This window comes from Neolamprologus brichardi, chromosome 1 (assembly GCF_056152115.1).
Source record: "Neolamprologus brichardi isolate AB-2024 chromosome 1, ASM5615211v1, whole genome shotgun sequence".
Lineage (NCBI taxonomy): Eukaryota > Metazoa > Chordata > Actinopteri > Cichliformes > Cichlidae > Neolamprologus > Neolamprologus brichardi.
The window spans coordinates 44,741,007-44,768,651 of NC_142104.1; the positions used below are offsets into that span (position 1 = coordinate 44,741,007).

General features: G+C 40.9%; 1 protein-coding gene across 2 annotated transcripts in view; it reads right to left on the minus strand.

Annotated features, from left to right (window-relative positions):
• Nucleotides 1-11,935, minus strand: part of ano1a (anoctamin 1, calcium activated chloride channel a) — a 55,415-nt gene extending 43,480 nt beyond the window's left edge. For both annotated transcript variants that reach the window (XM_087843095.1, XM_087843092.1), the window contains exons 1-2: nucleotides 11,510-11,935; nucleotides 6,788-6,936 (exon numbers count right to left, since the gene is read on the minus strand). In XM_087843095.1, the coding sequence (XP_087699221.1) occupies nucleotides 6,788-6,936; nucleotides 11,510-11,570 (210 nt within the window). In that variant the 5' untranslated portion in view covers nucleotides 11,571-11,935. The remainder of the gene's footprint in view (nucleotides 1-6,787; nucleotides 6,937-11,509) is intronic.
• Nucleotides 11,936-27,645: the final 15,710 nt, after the last annotated feature.

Genomic DNA, 27,645 nt, shown 5'->3' on the forward strand with positions numbered 1-27,645 from the left:
TATTATAACAAAGTGTAAGCAGTTAGGAACGACATCAACTCAGTCACAAAATAGTAGGCCAAGTAAAATCACAGAGCGGAGGCGCACAGAGGTCGCCAACTTTCTGTAGAGTCATGGAGTTATTCACTAAAGACTCCAAACCTCGCTGTAGCGCGGTTCACCTTTCGCGGCTTTGCTGTTTTGCAGATTTGTTTGTGCATGCTTTTTTTTCCTTTTCTTTTTTTAAACAGTGCATTGTGTTCTGCATCCTGATTGGCTGGAGACCATTGTCGATCAGTATTGTGCTGTACAGAATGCATTCAGCTTGTCGAATTGACATAAATCTAGCAGTGTAACTCTGAAATGCTGTACTTTATGTTTTTAAGTTTTCTCCCCAACAAACAAATGTCGACGAAACATTTTGCACCGTCAAACCCATCTGTCTTGTGTGAAACTTGTATAAAAACATACAAGAGTGAAAACAGATATAAGATCCCTTGAACAATTATATAAATGAAACTTGTATGTTTTGGATACTAAAACAATATATGAAAGTAATGAGAAAGTGGCCACTTTCATGAGTAAATCATAGAAGTTTTTACTATTTCTTTTCCATATGGGGAGGCACCTGCAGTAGCACCCAAAAGGCAGAGGAAGATGCTAACCATTGCACAAAAAGTTGGTCTTTTGGACATAAATGAAGTAAATGAAGGTAGAAGATACTGTATTTTTTTGGTCCATAAGACACACCAGATTATAAGGCGCATTAAGCAGACACAGCAGCAAGTTGAGGAGAAATTTTGAATGGTGCTTCTTCCACCTTCTTAATTACTTGAATTGAAGAGAAATTTGGGGGATTTATTTGTGACATTTATTTAAATGATTAAAAAAAAACTGAAAATGTACACTGGAAAAAAATTACAGCATTCATCTCATAGGCCAGCTGTTTTTGGTGTAAAAAATAAAAACAAAAACACGTCTGTCTGACAAATGGGAGGAAAATAGGCTCAGTGCTGTCATTGGTGACAGCTAAAAGCTTTTGCCTAGAATGCGCTTACTCACCCCCCAGTTTGAAGGCCCAGCCATCATCCTACTATTGTGTAATTGTCATTCTTATTAACCTACTCTCCTCTTCCCTCAAAAATTTCCCTGATAATCCCCAAAACCTAAGTGGAAGGTTTTTCAGATGGGTGTTGGAGTGTGTGATTGTCTTTATGCCATGGCCACATTAAAATGTGAATTTTGATGTAATGCAGTCCAGCAGAGACCGACCAGAGAGAACTCCATCTGAATCCACCAATTAGAAGCAGTTTATTTTTTAATTTTTTTTTTGTTTGTTTGTTTTGTTTTCTGTGCGTGGGTTGTTGTTTTTTTTTTTTCTTCCTTTTTTCCTTTCTTTTTTCTGTTTTATTGTTATCATCCAAATTTTAATGGCCTAATTTGTTTTGATATATGTCTTTATATCGGTTGGTACTTGCTGTATTGGGCCTGATATGTCAAATTACATGTGCAAAACTTTATAAATAAAGAGGGGAAAAAGAAAAAAGAAGCAGTTTATTCCTGATTTAATATGTTCTCAATGAAGGACCCTGGAATAACTTTGCCCGGTAAGGACATCCAGTCAAAAACTTGATAAAAAGGGCTAAAGCAGGAAGTTTGTGTGCGCGTGTCTAACACTAAAAATAACAATGAAATTAGTTCCTTCACTTCTGTTTTAACTCGAGAAGAGTGAAATCAACAATGGAGTGAACAGGACAGGTGGAAGCAACTTTTGATAGTTATAGCCTCCCATTTTAAATTCTGTAAGTCACTCTGTTTTAGAAAGGTCATTTTGTGGAAGCACAGAAAAATGTATGGGCAGAAATCTGTGCCATCAGAAACTGAAGTTGAATAAGTTAAATCTGAATTTGAATTGCTTGGATTGAATCTGAATTGTAACTTGAATAAATGCTTTTAAAACTGAATTTGAATTAATCTAATTTGAAATTCAATTTATTGGTTTGAAAATGAATTCATTTGCTTTGAAACTGTAAATTATCCTTTAAAAAGCTCTCGAATAATTTCAGATTCACTTCTCAATTTCAGTTCTACAATTCAGTTTTTTGGGGCTTACATCCGGTTCGAGAGTAATCGAGCGCAGATTAATAGAACTACGTTTTACTAGCGGACCGAAAGTGTTACTGACGGGAATCTACAGCATCATGAGCTGAATTCAGACTTCAGAAGTCATTCGTCATGTCGAATGACCAGCGGATAAACTCGCAGGTTGGTAATAAATGTATTACATGTATAAGAACAAGCGTCATGTTAACAAATGATAGCTGTACAGTAACTTTTATGCTTATTGTAGATGTTAGCTAAAAACGCTAATTTAGCGTAGTTTGCTCTGGATTCAGCTTTGACAAACATGATCGACTGTTTCTAGGAGAATTCCAAAGTTGTCATCTTGCACCCTGTCTGAGCCCTGTATGCTTGCAGAGACCCCTACAGTAGGGAAACATGCAAAACGGTGTCCAAATCTTTGTGTTTGAGCTTTATTTATGTCTTACACAGCATCCCAACTCTTTAGCTAACTTAATAACTTTAGCTAAAGTGAATAGTGACGATAACGCATGCACTGTGGGGGGAGGGGGGGATACAAACAAAGATGGAGACTGGTGCGGTGAGTACTGAGAAGGGAGGGTAAAGTAGATAACAGATAGTCCTGTTGGAAAATTATTCAAGCATATTTAAAGTCTTAAAACGTAAATATAAAGCACCCTGAGCTAACTGTTGTTGTGATTGGTACTATATAAATAAAAATAAAATTTCATGAAAATCTGTCTGAGAACTGATCATTTCTCAGCAAGACAACGATCACAAACACAGCATCAGTGCATTAAATCAAAGTCTGGGATGCACTTGACAGAGAACAGAACCAAGAAACACCCAAAGAAGTGCATGAAGCAGGCTGTCCTATTCCCACAGATCAGAAGAAAACTGCCTCGAGAGAGTTCAGGCTGCGTTGAAGAATAAATGTAGTCGTACCTGATTTTAATTCAAGCTTGTTAAACTCTGTGTTGCCTTATATTCTATATTTACTTGTATATTTTCACATTTTTCAATAAATCTGTGCATCTATTTCCAGTTTTTCTATCAACGTATAAAGAGAGTGGTGGCTCAAGACTTTTGCATATTACTAGATAAAACTGTAGAATAGAACTAGATTACACAGATTAGTCAAATGTCAAAATCCAGTTGAATACATGTGAATTCTCTTCATAGCTGCAGGTCAACGATGAATCATAAAACTCACAACGATTTAGCTTTTGTGCAGCCACTCCACTGTGCAGCAACCCTGTGTGTGTCTGCGATAGGAAGCATTACAGGGAGATGGTGCACACACGAGCTGGTTAAGCACACACACTCTTAAAAGGAAGTAGTCATAGCTGCATAGGTCAGAGGTTGCTTTTCTGAGGGCCCATGAGGATGTGGTAGTCCATGCATCACTGACCAGAAGGATCTCTTTTCTCACCACACCACCAGGAAATGTGGTTCTCCTCTCCTCCAGGGCTTCAGCATAGAGAAGTGCAGCTGTTAAACAGCACTGCATCACGCTGAATCCTTCCTTTTTATTCTGCTGACTTGTGCACACTGACAGAGAATCTTCTGCATATAGATTAGCAATAACTGGCTGTTGGTCATCTGGAATATAACATATGTTGCAAGCCTACTGTTGACTTAGGCTACGTTCACACTGCAGGTGAAAGTGCATCAAATCCGATTTTTTGACCCTATGCAACCCATCTATCCGATCATGGTGTGACAGTGTGAACGGCTCAAATCCGATATTTTCAAATCCGATCTGGGTCACTTTCGTATGTGGTCCTGAATCTGATACATATCTGATGTTTCAGAAAGCTGCTGTTTGATGGTCATGTCGCATTAAATCAGTCTTTTACGTCACTGACACAAGACAGACGCCAATTATCAGCGCGTGAACGCTTCCTGTCCATCCGGTGTAGATGTCAGTGAAACTGCTGGGAAGACAACGTTGGAGAAACGTGAACATTTTCTTTGTTCTGTATAATCTGCAGATTCTGACAGAAATCTGCAACCATCCTTTGAAGCAGCGCTCCTCTAAAACAGCAATAAGGATCATTATTAGGTTATTTACATTATTATGTAAATAACAAAATAACATAAAGCAAAAATTGGGAAACGTGAAGTCTGAAGTCTTTATATTAACGGCATCAGTCAAACAATACTGTTGGGGTTCTTCTTTAGACCCAGTACTGTTCTGGGTCTAAACAGAGCGCGTTGTGTGTGACGTATTCTTTTGCGCATGCGGCCGCTTTGAGCGTTCACACTAGAGCGCGTTTGCTGTCACATTTTATTTGTAGTGTGAACGAGCAGACAAAAAAATCGGATTTGATCAAAAAATTGGAATTGAGCATTAAGACCTGCAGAGTGAATGTAGCCTTAAAGAAGCCCAGTTGCCATCTTTTTTCTTTAGACCGTTGAGGTAATCACTGGCTGATCTAAGTTTGTGAAAACATTTCATGTCTCAGCCAAGACGCTTCTTCAGCTCTAAAAACAAAAGCTGGACAGTCACAGGTGTGGAGAGGTGGTGCGAGTCGTCGCATTAGCCACGGGTTGTTACCATCACCTATCATGTGACCTACTGAGGTCACCTGAAGCACTTCAGGAGGGATCTCAAGATTATTGTAGTCTTTACCTTACAGTAGAGGACCCAATTTCAGGCAAGCTTTAGCTGCCAGACAGATGCTTCATATTTGACTCTAGAATACTTTTACATGTATTTTATGAAAACGTGTACAGGATTCAACTTAAAACTAGGAGAATCTTGACAGTAGGGCTGCCACAAACGATTATTTTGATAGTCGACTAGTCACCGATTATTTTTGCGATTAGTCACTAATCAGATCATCATCCATTGGACGTAAAACTACAGCTTATTGCACCAGCAGCATCTGCTCTTATATAACTATCATTAGCTTACAGCTTTAAGTGTTTAAGGTATGTGCTAACTAAAAATAAAGACAAGATGATAGTTTATTAAATTTTAATGAAGTTTGCAGATTGTTTCGGTGAAGTTTAATAAACTCCTTGCTATCTAAAATATAACAGGACACCGGAGTAAATTCTCGAGCATCTCACACTTCTGATAATCAGCTGTCTGCTTGACGTTTATTCAGCTGTGTAAAAACTATAACTTTAATCTCAGCCAAACCGATTTACTCAGGAACAAATAAAATACTAAAAAAAGCCAAACAATAACATTTTTAAGTTATCTAAGTGACTTATATATGTTTAACCTGAGTAGCGAAAGACAGCGGTGGGTTTGAAAACGATTTGCGGGAGTCCGGTGTTCTCACGGCTCTAGTTAGCCTAGCCCCCGGCTAGCTATCGAGCTAGTGGCTAACAGACGTCTCCGAAAACGTCGGAGCGCTTTTGAAAATATGTGGTGTCTTGGTAAACTGAGCAGATATTTGAGGTTTACACAGCTACATTCTCGCCTGAAAACATGTTAAACGTTTATTTTGTGACCCAGAAAGAATAATAAGAGTAATATTAAAACTAACTAGCTGCCGCCATTGTTGGAAACTGAGCTGGGCCGCGCTATGAATTCTGGGACACAGCTTCTTCTTCTTCGGGGTTTAACGGCAGCTGGCATCCTTGTACATGCAGTGCTGCCATCTTCTGTTTCAGTCCGTTATTACACTCTTAAATCCTACTACTTATTCCTGCGTCTTTTGTGATCTTACAAAGCTTCAAACGACTCGACTATTAAATCAGTCGTCGACGATTTTAATAGTCGACGTAATCGTGACTAGTCGACTAATCGTGGCAGCCCTACTTGACAGTGAGAAATGGCATCTTATTTCAGTGCATGATAATACTGACTACATTTTTCAATTCTTTGGCTTTTATTGTGAAGAGTGTCTGTGTAGCATTAATTGGTAACACTGGGTGGAGTAAAAAAGCTCGACTGATTTCATGGACATGAATTAAGAAAAAGATATTCACTCCAGTAACTGTCGAGCCTGGGATGCTACGAGTGCATTAAAATTTGAGTTCCAGGCCTTTTTAAATTTTTGTTCTTGTGTCTACTTATTCTGTTTTACTTTCATCTGATTTTTTTTATTTGTTTTCTGTTCTTTGGAAATGTTTGATGATTGATTTTTTTCTTTATCAATTTACTGCAAACATCAGTCATCCCTTCATTATTATTATTATTATTATTGCAAATGATGCATCAGGTCAAACATCTACGTCCAAACGACTCCAATCAGTCTTTGGTATAGCTAATTCAAGCTTTTGCTGCTGACAGCCTGAGTGTGTGATCTGGCCTTGTCTTGCTGAAAGAAGAAGTCCCATCTTATCTCAAAGACCTCATAGTCTGAGAGCGCTTCACTCCTGGTTCCTAGAATATTTAAAAGTACAATGGGAGGCAGAGCCTTCAGCTTTCAGGGCCCTTTTCTGCGGAGAGACAGACATTATCTCTCCTTGTAAGATCAGGCTTCAAACTTTCGTTTTTACTACATCATATAGTTAGTGCTGCATCAGGTGACCCTGAATCCTCCCTTAGTTATGCTGCAATAGCTCTAGGCTGCTGGGGAGTATTTCTTCTTCAGTCACCTTTCTCACTCACTGCGTGTTACACCTCCCCGCATTTACAGGATAGGGTGCTATAAATTTGCAATTGCAAAGCAGTTGCAAACACATTCCTGCAGCCACCTCCTTCACATCAAACAGTTTCTATGTATTTGTGAGACCTGTGGAAACCTTTATAGCAGATACCTACTATAGACTCATCGTTCTTTGCACTGGTGACAAAATCCACGTCCAGGTTCCTCTCCTCACTGGAGACCGGCTCGTAATCAGCACTCATAATTGTAGGATGCGTCTGCTGCAGGCTGCTCGAGTGCTCACAAGATGATAAGGGGCTAGAATCTGAGGAGGAAATCAGAAATGCATTTAGAGCTTTTTAAAATACAAATCGTGTTTCTGCTGAACACTTTGATGAATCCTGAAAAAGAAAGTCCTGTTAAATCTGCCTCAGTGAACAATAAGAATACAATACAATCTATTATTACCACTAATTCAAACTGTCTCAGGAAATCGTGCCTTTGTTGTCTCACCACAGGTTGTGGTATTGCTGATTTTTGTTTCTGCATTGCTGACACCAATGTTCCACTAAAACTGTTGAAAATGAACATAATGTGATAACCAGCAGTGTTGAAATGAAACCACTTTCCCAAGAAACTGCTCGTATCATTTAATAATCCAACCTGTCACGGTGGCTCATCAACAGACCCTGACACCTGATTGGTTACCTTGCTATATCCCTAATGAAGCATCCTGGAATTTACAATCAATCATCTCAATTGTGTAAAGCTTTGAAAGTTACTGTGCTTAAAATACACTTAAGATTTTTTTAAGGTGCAATCTTCAAATATTTGGTGTTGAGGATTCATCAAAGACAAAGCTACAGCCCTGAAACCCCCCACAGACACGTCTCAGGGAGTTATATCCTCTGTTTATCCCCCATTCAGGTGATCTCTAATGGTAAGTGGACTGATGCTAATATAGCGGTTTTCTCCCGGAGTACTCAAAGCACTCAATCCAACATGCCACATCCTCCCAAGCACTTTCTTCTAAATGTTTAGTGCTTCCTAGCTAACATTCACACACACTCACACTCCGATAGATGCATCGCAGAGCAACTTGGGGTTAGTATCTTGCCCGAGGCTAATTGGCATACAGCCTCGAGGAGCCAGGGTCGAACCACCGACCTTCCAATCAGGAGATGACTTGCTTTACCTCCTGAGCTACAGCCACTCCCATGGGTGATGTTGACACTGTCTTTGGATATCCAAAACAGCGATACCAGGCCTATTCCAGAAATGATCAAGACGATTCCAGAGAAGGTTCTTAATATTTATTCAACAGTATTCTACACACCAGCTGTTGGATTTGTATTGTTGATTATCATATATGCTTAGAGTTTATAATTAGTTGTAGATTGATAGAGGTCTGATCCTTAGTAGTTGCCAGAGTGTTCTGGCATTCACACCCACATGCTGGGAGCATGGGAGAGGTCGTACCTGCTCTTGTTGTTTCATGGTAGGAGAAACGTGTCTATGTCTGTTTTAGGCTAAGAGCCTTTTGTTTAGATGAACTGTTGGACTTCCAGGCAGCAGGTTTAGGGAAGTCTTTATGTGGCCACACTCTGACCCCACACACACACACACACACACACACACACTTACACACACTCATGCGCACGTGCACACACACACACACACACTTACACAACGCACAGGCAAGGTACTCTTTGTGTGTATGTAGACGTGTTAATGAATCTATGCATATTCATGTAACCTCAATAAAGAGCAGTGTTACGGGGGAGCGGACGAGAGCGACTGGGGCCAAGCGAAGGAACGCCGTTCGTCCGGTTCTCTCCCGTGCACGAGAAACATGAAGAACTTTGCCAACTCGTGTCTTGTTTTGTTGTGTAATTAAATTATGTTGAACGTTCCAGCGAATAGGTTTAAGCTACAAACCTGTCACCAGCCGTCTCTTATAAACTCTCTGAGCTACTAGAACAAAAAGAAGATGAGAAAAATATCTGTTTGTCTCTTTAATGAGCAATTATGAATACATGTATAATGTTTTTAAATATGATAAGTAATATTCAGTTGAATACACTAGTGTTCAGTGGCTGTAGCTCAGGAGGTAGAGCAGGTCACCTACTGATCGGAAGGTTGGAGGTTCGATCCCAGGCTCCTCCAGTCTGCATGTCAAATATCCTTGGGCAAGATACTAACCCCAAGTTGCTCTCCGATGCATCCATCGGAGTATGAATGTGTGTGAGTGTAGTTAGAAAGCACTCAGTATAGAGATAGTGCTTGTGAGAATGGGTGTGACTGGGTGAATGTGGCGTGTTGTATAGAGCGCTTTGAGTACTCCGGGAGAGTAGAAAAGCGCTATATAAGAATCAGTCCATTTACCATTTACCACGTTCACATCCTTTCACATTAAAGGCTCTCTATAGCCTACCAACGCGCTTATACAAAAGAACACCGGTAATTCGATCTATGTTTTTAATCTATGATGTATTTTTATTTCATTATTATGAGCTCATCACAGATATATGCACCCCATGTTTGGCTTTTTGAAGACAGAACTTGAAATTGAAGAAGAGGGTTACCACTCTCACAGTGCTGTGTTAAATATGGAGCTGGAGTCAACCAGAGACTATTTATGGCTGCGTCCACAATAATGTGTTTTCATTTGAAAATGCATCTTTTTCTCTCCGTTTCGGCCTCCCGTCCACACTGAGACGGCGTCTTCACTCATGGAAAACGCAGCGTTTTGAAAGCGCTTTGAAAACGTCGCAGTGTGGACAGCGAAAAATGCAGACTTTCCAAAACGATGACGCATGTTAGTCGTGTGATGCAGTCATGTGACCAATTAAACTAAGATAGCGGAGGGCATTATACAGCAGCTGTTTTGTTTGACAGCGCTATTAAAGATTAATATCAGTCTGTACATGTTTCAGAGAGCTTTTCTTCAAATTCTTTAACTCTCACTCGCTTTTGCAACTTTGTTCTTTTGTGTTACTCGCAGCAACAACTCCAGCTCGTTGTGAGTCCATTTAAAAAACTCGATGCTTTTCCTCAACATTTTGCCGCGACGTTTCAACGAGCTGGAAAGTAAATAAACGGCAGACAGAAATGAGGCAGGTGAATCTTCTTGCGTTTCACGCATGCACAGGACTGGAACGTAGGCGTTTTCGGCCGTTTCAATGTGGACGCACAACTCTGTGAATGACTGAAAACCCTAGTGATGTACCTCATCTAAAAGTACTCCAGACCAGCGGTCTCCAACCTTTTTTGCTCCACGGACCGGTTTATGCCCGACAATATTTTCACGGACCGGCCTTTAAGGTGTCGCGGATAAATACAACAAAATAAAACTAGTACCGGTACCGAAAAAAAGAAGATTTATTCATAACACACGTGAAAAGACCCAGGAAAACAGAGTTAACGATAAAAACGATAACAAAATAACACTGAAAACCAAACATTTCACACCTGAGCCTCAACTCTCGCGGCCCGGTACCAAACGACTCACGGACCGGTACCGGTCCGAGGCCCGGGGGTTGGGCACCGCTGCTGTAAAGTACTCTCTCTGACAGAAACATAAAGAACCTCGTGTCGTAGGAGGTTGTGTCCATTACTGCAGAGCGAGCACAAACTCTTTGCTATGAAGTACGTATCAGGGAATTTTCCCTCTTTGTCAGTTTCTATTAGCAAAAATCTACTAACACTGATACAATAAGATATAAGTGGCAGAATGCTGAGCCATTTCAAAATGACCACCTTTCTACGACTCTGTATAAAACACTTCAAAACCCTGTTAGTTCAACATTTGTTTGTTTTATTAATGATTTAAGTTTTTTTTTTAAACTTTCCTTGACCTTACCTGGCCTGCTCACAGACACACCTCGAGTAATGTGTGCAGTAACCACACAAGAACAAATGCTGCCTGTTTATATTCAGGAGACTGAAACGCCGGAGGTGAAACTGCTGTTGCTTGTGTGGCTCAGGAATTCCTGAGCAGTGTTTACCACAAGCGTGCAGCTTCACATCAACAGCTTTCTACGATTTTATGTAATATTTCTGTATTTCCTGTATGAAGAACGTGCTTGGAAATATCTATAATTAACATGTTAAAATTAAATGCATATTTTTATTATGTGGAAATACATTTGTTACTTTCATTTACTGCACAAAACAGTGTTGAAATCTACATTTTCAAGAACATCTCATCCAGTGACCGTGAGGATAAACACAGTGTGCTCCTCGAGATGGACATTAAACGTTTTGATGCGGTCTGTTCTGGTTCACAGATTTCACACAACCTAATTTATACCAACAAGCTGTGAAACGCCACAGCACTCCACCTGACCGCACAGACAAAAGATCAACAGGTGAGCCCAGTGCAGCCTTCAGTACTGAAGATCAGTTTTCTCAGAGCTAACAGGGACCAACACAAAGACACTGTGTCAACGCAACGCTGCGCATGTGGTCACGCTCTGGTCCGAAACATGCAAAGCAAGTATTCTGTGATTTAGCCCCCGAGGACCTGCGGGCTGAATCAAAGCCATTCAAATGAAAATGACAAATTGTTTATTAGCTTTACTACAAAATCTGAACGAGTCCTTTAAAGGTCAAGGCTGGTAAAGTAACAGGAGTTCACTTCGGAACTAGCAGCCTGCGTGCAGGTTAAATGGGCATCAAGTCTACGGCACTCAAAGCCATCAGCATCTTAATGTAGCAACATAATTAGAGACTATGGCGCAGCACTCACAGCCCCATCGGGGCTGTATCAGTGCGCCTGTGTGCCCAGCTACAGCGAAAGCTGCTGAAATGGCTTAAAGGTCTTCTCCGGATGACACAAATAGAGCTTTATTTCATCATCATCAAACTCATTCCAGCGGAAATGTCAAATCTCTTACCGAGCTCCAATGCGCTATCATTTTGGTCCAAGCTGTCCGTCCGCTTCCTCTGACGCTCCATCGCAAATATGAAGGCGCTCAGGGTTCCACAGATACCCAACCAAATCTACAGAAGCGTGGCCCTCTGCTGCATCATCTGTTCCTCACAGCCGCCCGCGCTGTTGCATGGAAACGCTGGACGGAGCGCTACCACCTACCGATGCTGTGGACAGCTCGGAGACTGAAAGCAACTGTTTCCAAAGAAACTGCACCAGAGACGCGACCGTGTGGCTGCGAGGGAAAGTGGAGCTCCTTCACAATTTAATTAGCCCTGTCTACATGTGTCAAAATGACCATGCCCTCCCCCGCGTGTGTGAACACGTCTTTTACCAAACAGCATTAACGCGCGCGCGCTCAGCGAAAAATCGTGCTGCAAAAAGCCCCAGAAGCGTGTTGCGTTCAAATCCAGGATAAAAGCAGGGAAACGCTTCACTCGCGTTGGGAATCGTAAATATCTCCAAAAAGAAAAAGAAAAGCTTCATTAACACACATTATTAGTAGCAGCAGTACATATATATATATATATATATATATATATATATATATGTATGTATATGTATATACATATACATACATATATATATATATATATATATATTTATTGTGTGTGTGTATATACATATATATATATATATATATATATATATATATATATACACACACACACAATAATCATATGACCCCCTATGAGCAAGCTGTTTGGCAACAGTGGGAAGGATAAACTCCCTTTTAACCTCGGGCAGAACCAGTCTCAAGGAGAAGCTGAGAGGGCTTGTACAAGACATGACTGTTCATTTAAAAGCACAAGAGTCTGGAGATAGAGTCCACATGTCTGGAGATATGGGCTAATGCATATAAAACGAACACTCTTCCTATTTTCAAGTTACAAAAAAGAGCTATAAGAATTATAAACCAATCAAACTATATAGAACCAACTAACATTTTGTTTATTAATCTGAATACCCTGAAATTTTATGATTTAGTTGAATATAAAATGGCACAGATAATGTATAAAGCACAAAATAACTTGCTTTGCCCCAGTACTCAGAAGCTGTTCAAAGTCAGAGAGAGTCAATATGACTTAAGGGGAACAGATTTCTTTAAAAAAACAAGATAAGGACAAATATAAAGCAGAGATGTGTTTCTGTTAGAGGAGTTAACCTGTGGAATAGTTATGACAGTGATTTAAAAAGGTGGAGTTCATTTTCCTTGTTTAAAAATAGAGTGTTAGAAAAATATATATATCAAGAATGAAAAGAAAAAGAAAAAAAAACAAAACTTTTGATTCTTTTGCTTTGATGTAGTTACTTATCTAAGGTGGAAAGTTTGTTTTTTTCTTGCTTGTTTGTTTTGTTTTTGCTTTGTTTTATTCTTTGCTTCGAGCCCTGTGTACAGGAGCTGCATGCGAAATGATCTTCAGCCAACACCTTTTGATTAGCCTTGTCTCGTGCTTTCTTGCTTTGTGCTAGATCTTTGTTCTTCACTGAGATATTTGAATGCTAATCAATAAAAACATATCACTCAAGACAAGTACTAATAAATATGAACGTTGATTTATGGCAGTGAGACGGTCATTTATAACTAAGCAGGTGAGATTCACAGGACCAACAGTCCACGCACATTGAAATTCTTGTGCAGAGGTCAAGTTCATGCTGTCATTACATTAAACGACAGCACATGGAAATAGAAACCTATAGAAATACCCGACCTTGTCCCACAGCCCTGCATTTTGGTGGATGTAAGATCAGAGATGTGCTGTACAAACAGCTGTGATGACAAACATTTAAAATGTGCGCTAGCGAATTAGTAAAGGAATGCAATGGGAGCTCAGGAATCGCTTCAACTGCAGAGCTTATGATTCCCTGTCAGATGTGAATGCCGCATTTTTGTCGAGCCTGAGCATCACTGAGTCAACTGGTGCCGCCTACTCGAGCTGGGGTCTTATCCAGTGGGTGCGAGGTGAGCGTAAAGTGGCAATCAGGAACAGACTGATCCAAGCCCGCAGAAAGCAGCTATGGAAACGCCGCCGCAGTCTGAGACATCGGTCTGCTCTGAAGACCTCTGCCAGTTTAGGACATTTTCTACCCAGAGCAGAAAGAAATGTTTCTCCTCTCCGTGTCAGACTGCAGTGCGTCTGCTCTCCGTGCCCACGGCCTTCAGTGTGACACCTTCTGGAGAGTTAATCGCGAATATTGAGCTCTAAACTCTCGGGGACTGGAAACGACGCTAATGAACCGCGACCGTGACAATTGTAAGCGCGTCTCCTTCCGCGGTCCCGCACAAACACGAGTCTCGAAGATTTAAGTGAACGCGCACAGGCAAACGCGTATCTCGTCATTTGACGCAAAACAGACAATAAACGCTCGTTTTTAAAGTGAATCAAAGAGAGATCAGCTATCATACACCATATAGACAAATGACATAAACAGGCTAAGCTGCATTCTGCAAAAAGCATAAAGAAAGCAGGAGACAGCAAGTGCGACCAGCTTAAAGGGAAACTGTCGCGTTGATAATAACGAATGTTTACCTGATTCTCCGGAGTTACAAAGTTTAGTAGAAGGTGAATGCAAGTACTGACAAGCTAATACTTCCCTCTCACCTGTACAGAGAGGGTGGAGGAGGAAGTGCTTCTGGTCTCCTCAGGTAAAGACTCTCCTCCCACAAAATTAAGTAATTGGTGGGTTGTGTGATGTGGCACTGTACAAGCATGGGACTGAACGGTGTGAAGCCCACAGAGTGCATATCCCAAAGCAAAGAAAACATGCAGGCTGATAGATGTGATAGCATGGATTTCTTTATTAAGGATGAATACAAATACAGACAGGGAGGCAACTCAGAAACACAGCCATTCCCATACAGGCACGTTTAGACTTGCAGTAGACGGCCGGTAGTTTTCCAGTTCTGAAACACACACACATCCTCTGAAGTCGTGTTTAAGGACAGAGCAAATGTTTCAAAGAACAGACAAACTGCATATATGTAGGAAACTGTCTTGTTTTGTTGACAGCAACCAGGCAACGTACAATGTGTTGCAGAGAGAAACGAACAACAATTCTTAAAAGTTTTCCTACCAAATGTTTCAGCAGTGTGTATTTCCCTATTCAAAGTACAACTTTGTGTGCATGACGTGATCCTCAGAGTTTTCCTGTTTAGAAAAGGAAGAGCTGGTGGTTCAGTGAAAAATCCACTAAAAAATGAATGCATGTCTTGTGCATTGCTGGTCTAGAACAAGTGATCTAGATCCTTTTCTGTGGGTCCAAACCAAGCAAAGATAGTGTCCTGCTACTCCATCCTGATTGTAATACCCCATAATGACTATAGAGAGGGTGTGGTGCATCACTAAAGATAGCTTTGTCTTAAGCAGTGTGGACAAGCATTATCATAGTATTTGCCATTCTAAACCATGCACTTTATTTCCATCTGTTCTACATTCAGTCCTTTGACCTCCTGCTTCCTTTAATAGGAACAACAACAAATGCAGTTGTAGCAGCAAAAGTAGAAAAAGCAGCAGCTGCAATAATTACAGAAACACCTTATGAATGGTTGAACTGTAAACTTCTGCCCCTACAAAATAAAAGCACCTTCAGTTGACTATTTGCAAAGAGCTGCAGTGGGAGGAGCAGGTGTGGTGGCGTTCAGAGTGAGGAATTTTACATCTGCTCGCTGTCAAGAGGAAGCTCTTTCATCTGTAGAGCAGAACTGGGTGTTTACGTGCATACATCAGGACTAAATGCACGTATGCACAGTGTTGGGAAGGTTACTTTTAAAATGTATTTAATTACAGAATACAGAATACATGCCCCAAAATGTATTCTGTAACGTATTCCGTTACGTTACTCAATGAGAGTAACGTATTCTGAATACTTTGGATTACTTAATATATTATCATGCTGTTTACAACTACATGAATGTACTATTGCTGTGATTTATTACTGTTACTGAAGGTCCGCGGCTCCGAACCGTAGTAAAGGGACCTCTGGCTAATACGGTGGGTTCTGTGTCGGCTCGTAGCCGAAAACTAGCTTTACTTTGTTGTCTGGGTCAACTTTGCTAGCAGAGACAGAGAGAGGCGTTGAAAGGCTGCTCCAACAGAACTTATTGTTTCAGAGGAAAACACGAACACGGTGTACAGTCGAGTCTTAATAGCTTACTTACAGCTGGGCTCGTCAGGCTCTCTTCTTGGCTGCAGTGGTTATTATTATATTTACATGCTTCCAGCTCCCGTTTCTGCTCGATGACAGCTCGTACTTTTCCTTTTTCTCCCTCCTCGCGCTCACAGACACATAACGTGTATGGCAGTCCATTCTCCCTGCAGCACGGACTACACTGCCCATGATGCTACATTCTTTAGAGCTATACCTGTAGCATTCTGCCTGTTAGCTTAGCACAACAACAACAAAAAGGCCTCTCTCACCCAGGACACACGCAGAGAGAGCGTCACCCTGTAACCATGGCAACCGTAACGCTGCCGCCTGGAACAACAGAACGTAGCTGTCAAACAAAACCCAAACAGTCCTGACCCGCCACAATATGAAACAGGGAAGTACCGCCGTGTAATCCATTTATTTCAACAAAGTAACTGTATTCTAAATACCACCTTTTTAAACGGTAACTGTAACGGAATACAGTTACTCATATTTTGTATTTTAAATACGTAACGGCGGTACATGTATTCCGTTACTCCCCAACACTGCGTATGCATGCAGATTCATGTATGTTGGTGAATGCACAGTTCCTTGATGCAACAGTGAAAGTAATCAAAGCTGACCTGTGTGGTGTATACCCTGATGTCAGACTGTAGCATCTGTGCTTTTAACCCTACAACAGCTCCTTAAAATCACAGCAGGGACTGCTGTTTGCAAAGAATTTGCCACATTTTCATCATGACTGTCAGTATGGACACTGAAACTCGAGCCTTCACAGAGGTCATTTCAGACCAGGCTATGCTAGAAGGGAAAAGAGGTGTGCATTTTAATGAGCTTAGTCTACCTACTGTGTTTCTCAATAATAAAGAGACTTTCATTGCCCTGGGTGTTGCTTTAAGGAGCCCACACCCAGCCATAGCCAGTTTTCAGTCATTCTGGTATTGGGCTCGTTTCTACAGTGCTTTGATACCAAGTCCCGATGTTTTTAGTTGCTGTAACTGTCCCTGAGACAGTTAAAATAAAGTTGGTTATTTCATGTTTCTGTGATAGATTCATGCTTAATTTAGTTCATTTATTTATAAGATAAGAGGATAAAAGTTTAACATTAATTAAAAAACATGTCTAAAATATGTGATTACAAAATATGGGTTCATTTAATATGTAAAGTGCTGTAATGTTTGTATGAGGTAAAGTTGTAATTGTCACATGACCAGAGTTTGGTTGAGAGCGCAACCATGGTATCGTGGAGCTAGCATGGATACATGGCTACAGATGCATCTACAGCCTCAACGTTAATGTCATTCTGCATGTGGTCCAAGAGGCGCACACGGTATGGTTTCATGTATATTGTTTGTATAATGTTGCATACGTGTTCTACACTGGTAATGAGAGGACATTTTTGTTATATCCATTACTGTGCATTTTTTCTGTTCTACTTGCACAAGACTGTTTATGGACACTGATATGAGAGACTGATAAGCTCAAAACATTTATGTTGTAAACTTTGTGTTTCTTCAGTTTTCACGGTGTCTGAAGACAATAAGAGTGAGAGAGAGAGAGAAATAAATTTCCGAAGACATCAGTATGATGCGTGGCCATTCTTTGTTGGACCCCTGTAGTTACAGTTGCTTTCTGTTTTATTTTGGTACTTCCTTTTGTCCTGTCATGTGAGACATTGGTCCCAAACTCAGGACTCATAACACAAAGGGATAAACAAAAAGAGGGAGCTTTATTGCTATGAAAAATTCAAATACAAACAAAACGAAACCTAAACTAGAAGCTAGGAACAGTAAACTAAGAAACTGGGAGCAGGGAGTAGCGAAGAAAATGAGGAACAGGGCAACACAGCAACAAGGGACAACGCGACAACAGAGGACTTCAATACACAGAGGATAAGGAGAGAACAGGAAACAGGAGGGAAAACATCTTGAAATCGAAGGAGCGTGAAAAGAAAAGTGTCTTAAGCTTCCTTGAAGACGTTTCAGTTCTTCAGAACTGAAGAAGCTTCTCAGGTGAGAGGTGAAATATCTTTAACCTCTCAAACTCTTCCATGACATTCATTTAAATTTCTCTGTGATAGTTGGGCTGATTGGCACCTGATGAATGTAAAAACAAAGAATTACCAGATTAATCTTTTTAACCTAATTTTTGTTTCTGAGAAAAATGAGATCCACATATGAGGACATTTGTTTAAAACAGTGGCAGTATGACGTCCTCGTAAGTGGATATCAGGCCCTTGTAGAGCAAAATGTAATACAGCGGAACCCCAGCTTACGAAGACCCCATTTAACGAAAAATTCAAGTTACGAAGGCACTTAACAGCAATATGTCTGCCCGAGGTACGGCAAAATGCCCGCGTAACGAAATAGATAAAATAGAAAATTTTAAAAAATTAATGTTTTAATTAATTAATATTTTGTTCCACAAAGTTATGTACATGTACACGTACGTATGTATGCATGCATACGTACGCTTTCTTCAACCTCCGCCAAGAACTTCGTCTTCAGCCAGCATCGCCTCATTCAAAAGGCGATGGAAAAAGGTGCTTTGACTTACGAAAGCCCCTCTAGAACAAATTAATTTCGTAAGTCGGGGTTCCACTGTATTTTGGTGTAGACAACCCAAAAGGTCGTAGGAGGTTAAGGAAACTTAAAGAAATTCAGACACTTTTCTTTCCAAGCTTCTTAGACAATGACCTGGATGACTGAGAACCTTCACAGACACATCTTGAAGTAATCAGACACAACTGGGCAGGGAGGAAGCAAAACTGAACACAGGACGAGAGGCTTTCAAAATAAAACAAGAAACACACTGAGATGCAGACTAAAAGATAAAAGCTTGACGCTGGGACTCGGGGGAGAGAGACATGGGAACAAGGCAGACTGAGGAGACAGAGAGGGCGAGAGACATGCCGGGCTGGGGAGAACACAGACCAAGAGTGCATGTGTTCATCTGTGTTATACAGATTACACGAACAAGAACCTGAGAGCTAGAAATATAACACGAATTCAACTCATTTTAATTAAACTAGAAAACACACACTGGGCCACAGACCCAGGGCTAAGCCCATTTAGTTTTACTTCCCCCTTGTGTTTTTAGATTCAGATCAGCTGTGGCTCACTTTCCGAGCTGATCCCAAAAGGTTCATCTGGACGTAACGTTTTCAGTGCGAGAAACATTTCACCAGAGTCGGCTGACTGCAGGTTTCCCCAACCTTATAAACCTGGGGTATCAAACATAAATGAGCTGTTGCCACTGTTGCCACTGGTCGTGTCCAAATTCATGGGCTGCATCCTCCTGAGGACCCGGCCTTCGCGGTCTACGTGGGCTGGGTCCTCAGAAGGTCGGGTAGGCCGGAAGTAAACGTCTGTGAAATTGGACGGTCGAGCCTTCTGATTAGCGTCACCGCTGTCTCGGTGGAGTTTAATAAACTCGGCCGTCTACTCCTTGCTATCTAAAATATAACAGGACACTGGAGTAAACTCTCGACTGTCTCACACTTCTGATTAATCAGTTTTCTGTTTGACGTTTAGTCAGCTGTGTAAAAACCAAGGAAGAACCCACCCGGGGGATTAATAAAGTTTTATTATATCTAATCTAATCTAATAACTTTAATCTCAGCCAAACCGATTTACTCACGAACAAATAAAACACTGAAAAAAGCCCAACAATAACATCTTTAGGTTGTCTAAGTGACTTATATATTACGTTTAACCCGAGCAGCGAAACTCCGCGGTGATCTGAAAATGATGTGCCGGGAGTTGTGCCGTTCTCGGTGGCTTCAGTGACCCTCGAGCTCCCGGCGAGCTATCGAGCTGGTGGGTAACAGACGTCTCCGAAAACGTCGAAGCACATTTGCAAATATGTGATGTCTTGATAAACCGAGCAGATATTTGATGTTTACACAGCTACTTTCTCACCTGAAAATATGTTAAACGTTTATTTTGTGACCCAGAAAGAATAATAAGAGTAATTTTAAAACTTAGTAGCGGCCGCCATTGTTGGAAACTGGAGTTTGGCTGGGCCGCGCTATGAATTCTGGGATATGGTAGGCCGTGAAGGACACACCCGACCCATCCTTTAAATTCGGGGAAATGAAGGACGCATTTGTCGGTGCATTCGGAGGAGTCTACAAATTTGGACAGCCTTCGGCGCGTCGCTGTGACGTAATCGGTCTACAAATGCGTCCTCAGGAGGAAGCAGCCCATGAATTTGGACATGACCACTGTCATCTCAGTGGAGAGCCACTTTAGTGTTTTTCAAGTAGTACAAAAAATCAAACAAACAAGAAAACACCCAGAAATATATCCAGAAATGTTTGTTTGTTTTTTAGACCAAACTGCAAACGTGAGTGCAGATCTTTTGTGTTTTCCTCACTCTTAACTGACTGAAGCCTTTCATTGAACTACCAAATAAACACATTAGCACAACTTCACAACTTCAAGGGTCAAAATGCATTATATTTATTTTAGTGCTGTCAGCGTTAATCTGAAAAAATGTTGTTAACGTGGCAAATCTCCGTTAGCGAGTTAACGCGGATCATCCCGTGGTTGGGGCTGGACGGTGCTAATGTGCTAACGTGTTGACGCTGTGCAGCCCCACGCACGGGGCGATCCGTGTTTACTCGCTAACAGAGATTTGCTGCGTTAGTGCGATTATGGCGTTAACGTCATTTTAATGAGATTAACACTGACAGCACTAATTTCTTTACGTCAATATACGGAGTGAGTAGGGGTGACGTGGGCCGCAAGTTTGAACCCCTGTGTTATAAACAGTACATTTGTATAATGACTGAAACGACCACCACTGGTGAAGAATGGGCTGTGATGGGAGTTTGATCATTAATATGCAAATTGTCATGACCACTGATCAGCAACCACTGATCAATGTCCATGAGTCCCATTCACAGAGAGTTGGGGAATGGCTGCAATCACAGCATGTAAGATGGTGACAGATGTACCCTTAGGCCCCTCCTCCATTCAGAGATGGTCTTTCCCTTTTCACGTAAATGGCCTCCTTGACTCCGCCCTCAAACCAGCGTTCCTCCCTGTCCAGGATGTTACATCCTCAGAGTGTCCACACTCTAAAAAGTAATTCAGAGGCTGAGTAAATATCACTATAAATATAAGTTAGACGAGCCTGATAAAATCTATGAATATCCTTTTAGTAATTATTTGAGTTTGATAAGTTGAAATAAATGTCTAAAATGTTAACATATGTGTTTGTGTTAAATTAAGGTGTTTATTTACATTTATCTCAGACAAAAAATTCAGTGTGTGGTTCACAGAATATCTTATTTGCATGTACTTAATATTTTTGTTTAAAATTGAATCAAAATATTTGAGAAATAGGTATCTATACTCATCAGTATCTTGTACTAAAATCATTAATTATTCAAACCAATATTATTTATTGTCAGCAACTATAACTAAACAAGTGAAACACGATAACGTAGAGTATTGAGCACCATGAGCCTTTTTCATTGTTTTGTTCATTTTGTTTTTTAAATACTCTATTTGTGTTTGCTCTCCTGGTTTGACATTCATCCTTCAAGTATGTGAGGCTTTGAGCTAAAAGGGGAAAGGCTCTCGTCTTTTTAGTGCTTGTTTATTTCAAGTTATTTCCATGTTTATGAAAATTAAATTTTTATTTGGAAAAATGTTAACATGTGGTCGTTTTTCATACATGTATTATGAAACACACAACTACATATTAGTTTGTTTTTCTAGACTAAGACTACCAGTGAAATACAATAACATTCATATTTGCATGTCGGGGGGTGATCGTGGCTCAGGAGTTGGCAGCTCGTCTTGTCATCGGAAGGTTGTCGGTTCGAGCCCCGGTCTCAGTCTCAGTCGCCTATAGGCCTGCTCTGTCAGTGCGCCCCAGGGCAGCTGTGGCTGCAGTGTAGCTGCTGTCACCAATGAGTGAATGTGAGAGTGAATGTAGTGTAAAGCACTTTGGGGTCCATAGGGAGTAAAGCGACATACAAATACTATTTATGACTATATATTAGTACAACTTTGATTACATTCAGTTTACAATATGAAGTAAATGGAACAAAGTTTTGGATTAACTGACGTCTATATTTCAGTTACATGACCAAGCATGTCAGTGTTATTTACTCAATGTTTTCATGTTTGTGCAACAACTACAATTATTAGAATAGAATAGAATAGAATAGAATAGAATAGAATAATCCTTTAATTGTCCCACAAGGGTAAATTTGGTTGTAACAGCAGCCAAAAAGACACATATACAAACAAACAGGACACGGAACAGAAACATACACAATTTTTCTTACATATTTACATCAAGGACAATGGTTACTATAAACAGAGAGTACTGTACAGTTATTAAATTAAATAAAAATAATTACAGGTAAGAGGCAAACAGGTTGTAGTGCGAATCGGTTAATTAACTTATTGCAGTTACAGCATTGATGTAAACATCTGTTTGTTGGGAGCAGTTCTGATTGTACAGTCTGACAGCTGCAGGGAGGAAGGACCTGCAGAAACGCTCCTTCATGCATCGAGGATGCAGCAGTCTGTCACTGAAGCAGCTCTGCAGCAACATCTACATGCATGGGGTGGGAGACTCTGTCCATCAGAGATGTTGTTTTGGCCAGAGTCCTTCTGTCTCCCACCACCTGCACTGGGTCCAGGGTGCATCCCAGAACAGAGCTGGTCTTCCTGATGAGTTTATCCAACCTCTTCCTCTCAGCTGCAGATAAACTGCTGCTCCAACACTGTAAAAAATGACAGATGAAACCACAGAGTCATAGAAGGTCTTTAAAAGCGCTCCCTGGACTCCACATGACCTCAGCAGGGAGAGTCTGCTCTGACCCTTCCTGTAAAGAGCATCAGTGTTGTGGCTCCAGTCCAGTATTCATTTCAACTTAATATGTTTAAGCTTTAGTTATGCAATTGATCAAGTATATTGAACAGATTTGACTGGTTTCCAATCTACTCAATATTTTTAAGTGTAAAGGTGTTGCCTCAAAAATGTTAAGTAAATATCAGTTTTAGTTTTTAGAGCGCACTGGTCTGTAGGTGTCCATCTGATTATCTGGTGATTTAAAAAATGTTTTTATGCTTCATTTAAATTTGCTGCTGAGTCTATTTTCATTGTTTCTGCTCTGGTGACCAGCAGGTTGTCTGTCAGTGTCAGTTTTGTTTCATTGACCATTTTACACTTTTGCAATTGCAGCTACCAACACACACCAAGAATACCTGTTCAATCTGTCACATTAATCTGTCACATTAAAAATACTTTTTTTCTGTGACAAACAGAAGTGATTTTAAATTCTCCTTTATCAGGCTGTGGAACAGTAAGCTTTAACGTTGTGTTGACAAGCCATTATATTAGGTACGTCTGTTAAGCATTCAGCTGCCATTAACAAAAATAAACACAGCAACTGTAGATTTAGGCTTGTAGACTTGGATAAGACAATGTGCTGGAGTTCAAAACGAGCATTAGAGTTGGGAAAAGTGATTTAAATGACTCTAAATGTTAGTAAACATACCAGGCACAGAGTTGCGGTGAAACAATTTTAAATAGATTTAGAATAGAATAAATTTCAAATATTTTGTTTAAATAAACAATTTATTTACAGTGAAGGGGGATTTTCAGGGACAGTGTATATACAATAAACGCGGAGCCCGGACATGCAGGTGAGGAGATGCACACTGGTACTCGATCTGAGAGGAGAGGAACAGGGGAATTAGGAGGGTCTTGCCCGAAACCGAGAAAACCATAAAAGAGACTTTACCGAGAGTTGGAGAACTTGGTACTGTTTGCCAAAAACCTCCGAAAGGGAAACAAACCAAACGAGGCGATCCGGAGAAAAAGGGAGACAAAAATCCTGCTGAGGAAACAAAACTCCGTACAGTCACCAGGAAAAATACTCCACAGGTTCCAGTAGTGGTGTGCGGATCGATATTGAAATATCAGTTCCAGTGATTTATGTTCTAGAATCGATTCTCACATTAAAATATTGATATTTTAGTACTTTGGGGTAAATTTGTAGTGGAAAGAAACTATACCATTGGGATCGTCTAAATTGGAAGGAACTACTTCCTCTTCCGCCTTTCATAGTCATAAACGTGTCGCAGCCCCTGGCGTGCGCACTCACAACAATGGCTGAGCGTAAACAGTCATGTGCGGTCATATTTTACCTCCACAAACAGCCCAGATGTGGTTTGCGATACATGTGGAAAGACAGTGAGGTGTTGTGGCAACACCGCTGACCTCATCAAACACCTCAGAGTAAATCATATCTCAGAATATGACGAGCTTATGTTGAGACGAACTGAAGAGGAGGACAGGGACAGGTGCTGCTAGGGCGAGACAGACGTCTCTCATCCTTTAGTGCTGCAGGTGTTGATGCATTCTCAATCGTCCAGGAAAGTAAATTTGATTTGTAAATTTCTGTTGAACAGAATCAACTTTTAGAGATTCAGTGCTGCAGGCAGGTCACATGCTCAAATAGCACACAACTTCAGGTTTTTTATTTCTATATGATTTTACTGCATTATTAATGAGAACAAGTAGTCTGATGTCCTGTAATGATTATGAAGCTATGTTATTATTACAATTTCATAATACAATTGTATATTGTATTATGAAATACATTGAAATATTAAGTTTTTGTACAGAGTATCGGTATCGGATCAGTATTGTCGATACCACCTGAATTTTACTGTATTCATGTAAAACATATCCCACACTATGATTCATACTTGTTAACATGTTGTCAAAGCTGTTTTGGTAAAACTAAATTTGAACAGTAAGTTCAATAGTACACAGCTGAAATATGGCACAGATTTATATGCAGCATACCTTCTTTCTTAAACTGTAGCCATCCTGTGCTTTTAGATGTTTTACCGGCTTATCTTTACAGCAGATCAGCAAGCGCTTTTGAGATGGCGAAGGTGGAACCTACACCTACATAAGTGGTGGTGTGGGGGGGCTTTGCTGGTGACACTGTTGGGGATTTATTGAAAACTGGAGGCAGACTCAACCAGCATGGCTACCACAACATCCTGCAGCGACATGCCATCCAGGATGGATGTCAAACTTGTCAACAACAAAGAAGATGATTCCTATTTCTGTTATGTGCTCCATTTCCTATATGCGTCCTTGCTGTTGGCATTGGTAGATCTGGCATCATGAGAGCTAGCTTCAGTAGGTGCATAAACGGACAGCATGTGGATTTTGATGGTACTGTAGATGGTAAGAATAGCACGTTGAGGCAAGATTGGTTGCAAGGCAATGATGCACTTGGTAGTAAGGCCCCAACAGAATAAAATACTATTGCTATTCCATGCACTTCCCTGCAATCTTACATGCTCCTTTAATCCACACCGCAAAGTTTGTCATATTTTTAGCCTTAAAAGACGTTTCCGCCAGCAAGACAGGTAAATCTGGATGGACAAGAAAGGCAGGCGGTATCCACCGAAGGCCCAGTGATCGCTTAGTTGGATCCACCTAAAGAGCAGAAAGGGTTAGACCTAGAGCCACATCGCAGATAAGCCTTAATTCTCCATAGAGCACATCCACGCTTCTCCGGTCGTTTCTGTGAACCCGTCTCCACTGGCAGACAGACCGTGCTTGCAGACACTGTTTTGACTGTTCTGTGACACTTTTGGCTTCTCAGTTTTAGACCGCTCTGCAGTCTACACTATTATTCAGTTTACACTTGGTCGTGCATTAGGGTCCCCATTACCTTTGCCTCTGGTGCCGTGACAACCGCATCATATTCTCACTTTGATTTTCAGGGTGTCTTTGAATTCAGCCTCTGTGGGTTGATCATTTTCATTTCAATCAAACAATGTGGGATTCTCTCCTTCCTAACACATTGCCCAGTCCACATCAGCATAGATATCCAGTAGGGGTGCAACGATACTCGTATCGATATTGAACCGTTCGATACAGTGCTTTCGGTTCGGTACGCATATGTATCGAACGATACAACATTTTTAATTTATTTTATCAACTTTCCTTCTGACGATGCTGTCTGTGTTGAGCGCTCAGTGGATCTGCGCTCGACAGTGCAGCCTAGGCGGAGTAGTCGAACACAGATCCACTGAGCGCAGGGCAAGCTAGCTAGACAGAAGTTAAGCTCATTGCAACATGGCAAATTGAACCTCCCCCACCCTCATTCAGATCTGGCGTTTGGAACTATTTTGGTCTTCATGTGACGTATGACCCTGAAGGTAAGCGAGTCATGGACTAAAGTAAAACAGTATGTCAGATGTGCCACGCAATGCTCAATTACATGAGTGGGAACTAGCGTGTTAGCGCAGTTAGCTCGTTAATGTGTTGACGCTGTCCAGCCCCACACATGGGGCGATCCGCGGTAGCTCGTTAACGGAGATTTGCCATGTTGTGGCGTTAACCTCATTTCAGATTAAGGCTGACAGCACTAGTGGGAAGACAACGAATATGACTGCACATTTACCCGATAGCATCCTAGTGCAAAGACAAGTGGAAGCAGACAAAAACAACAAGCACGCATGCTACAAACTTTACCGAGTCATTTAGACAGCCGTTAGCACGTGATTCTCCTTATGGGGACCTGATATGTTTAATATGCTGCTGAGAATATAGCCCAGAAGAAGCGTATAGTATAGCTTTTATTTTGGAAAGAGACATTTCTCTGTAATAAACTCTCTTTTCCAAAGATGAGTGATTCCTCAATCAGATACAGGGCTCGCAAAATCGCTAGCGATTTTTCCAGTCGGGCTGCCCTGCCCTGCCCGTCGGCCTATCGTAGGAAGGAAAAATATATGTCAATGCTTTTGCATTCTTTCGGAAATGTAGCTGGGTAATTATGTCATTGGCATCGGTGAGCCACTGTCAATATGTGATATATTGAAATCGCGTTTGAATTTGCGCTTGTTTTTTGCTTTCACTTTGCAATCGGGCGAACTGTGTATAGAGAGCGACAGCACTGATTGGTGAGTGATGATAATTTGCGCACCAATTCCTCTGACATCGTCTTATCAATCGTTAGCTTACAATGCAAACATGACAAGTGAAATCTCCCGCAGCTTAAACATGTGAGAGGTTGATCGCGCAGAGAATCGCTGAGCGTTATGTGAGTGCATGTGTAAAAGCAGCAGGATATATATTTTAGTTCTGCTGAGCCAAATAAGACAGGTCAGGGTGAAGAAGTGACAGCCAAAGAAAAGCTTACCACAAAACGGAAAAGTTATGACAAATCAGACTATAAGGCAAAAAGAAAGTGCAGCTTTATGGTTTCATGGACAAAAGAATTTCTGTGGCTGCAATATGACGAGCTAAATAACCAGGTCTACACATAAGTGGTCCGCAGGTGCGCATTCGCTGTCAAAATAAAAAACGTGCACAAGATAAGAAGTTGCAACGCGTGTTTGCATACATAAGATTTTCAGGAGGAAGACAGACATTTGTTTAGAACTCTTAAAGATGTCGAAGAAGCTCCTTTAAGCAATTACTTTGGTGTTCCTCCACCTCCAAAGAAATGTCAGGAGTCCGAACCACAAAAGAAGCACGTATTCTCGGAAAAGTGGTTGCAGGAGGTGAGCTGGCTTCAATGAATGCACAGAGAGGTGGTGCAGAATGTGCCGTGAAAATTTAATAAATGACAAATTAATAAAAAGGCATGAACATTTTTTTGTATCGAAAAAATATCGAACCGTGACACCAAAGTATCGAACCGAACCGAACCGTGAATTTTGTGTATCGTTGCACCCCTAATATCCAGCATTGTTATTCCAACTGATCTGATATGTTTTCTAAGTGTTTCTTTTCTATAGCAATATATCTCTACGTTTTTATCCAACCCCCACACTTCAGTTACCCATAGGGAGCTACTCTTGGTTCATAACTGATGCAGAGGAGCATGCATGAGGTTTCAGTATCCAGTCTGCATGCCAAGGATACTTTTGGCTTTGAACCTAATATTTC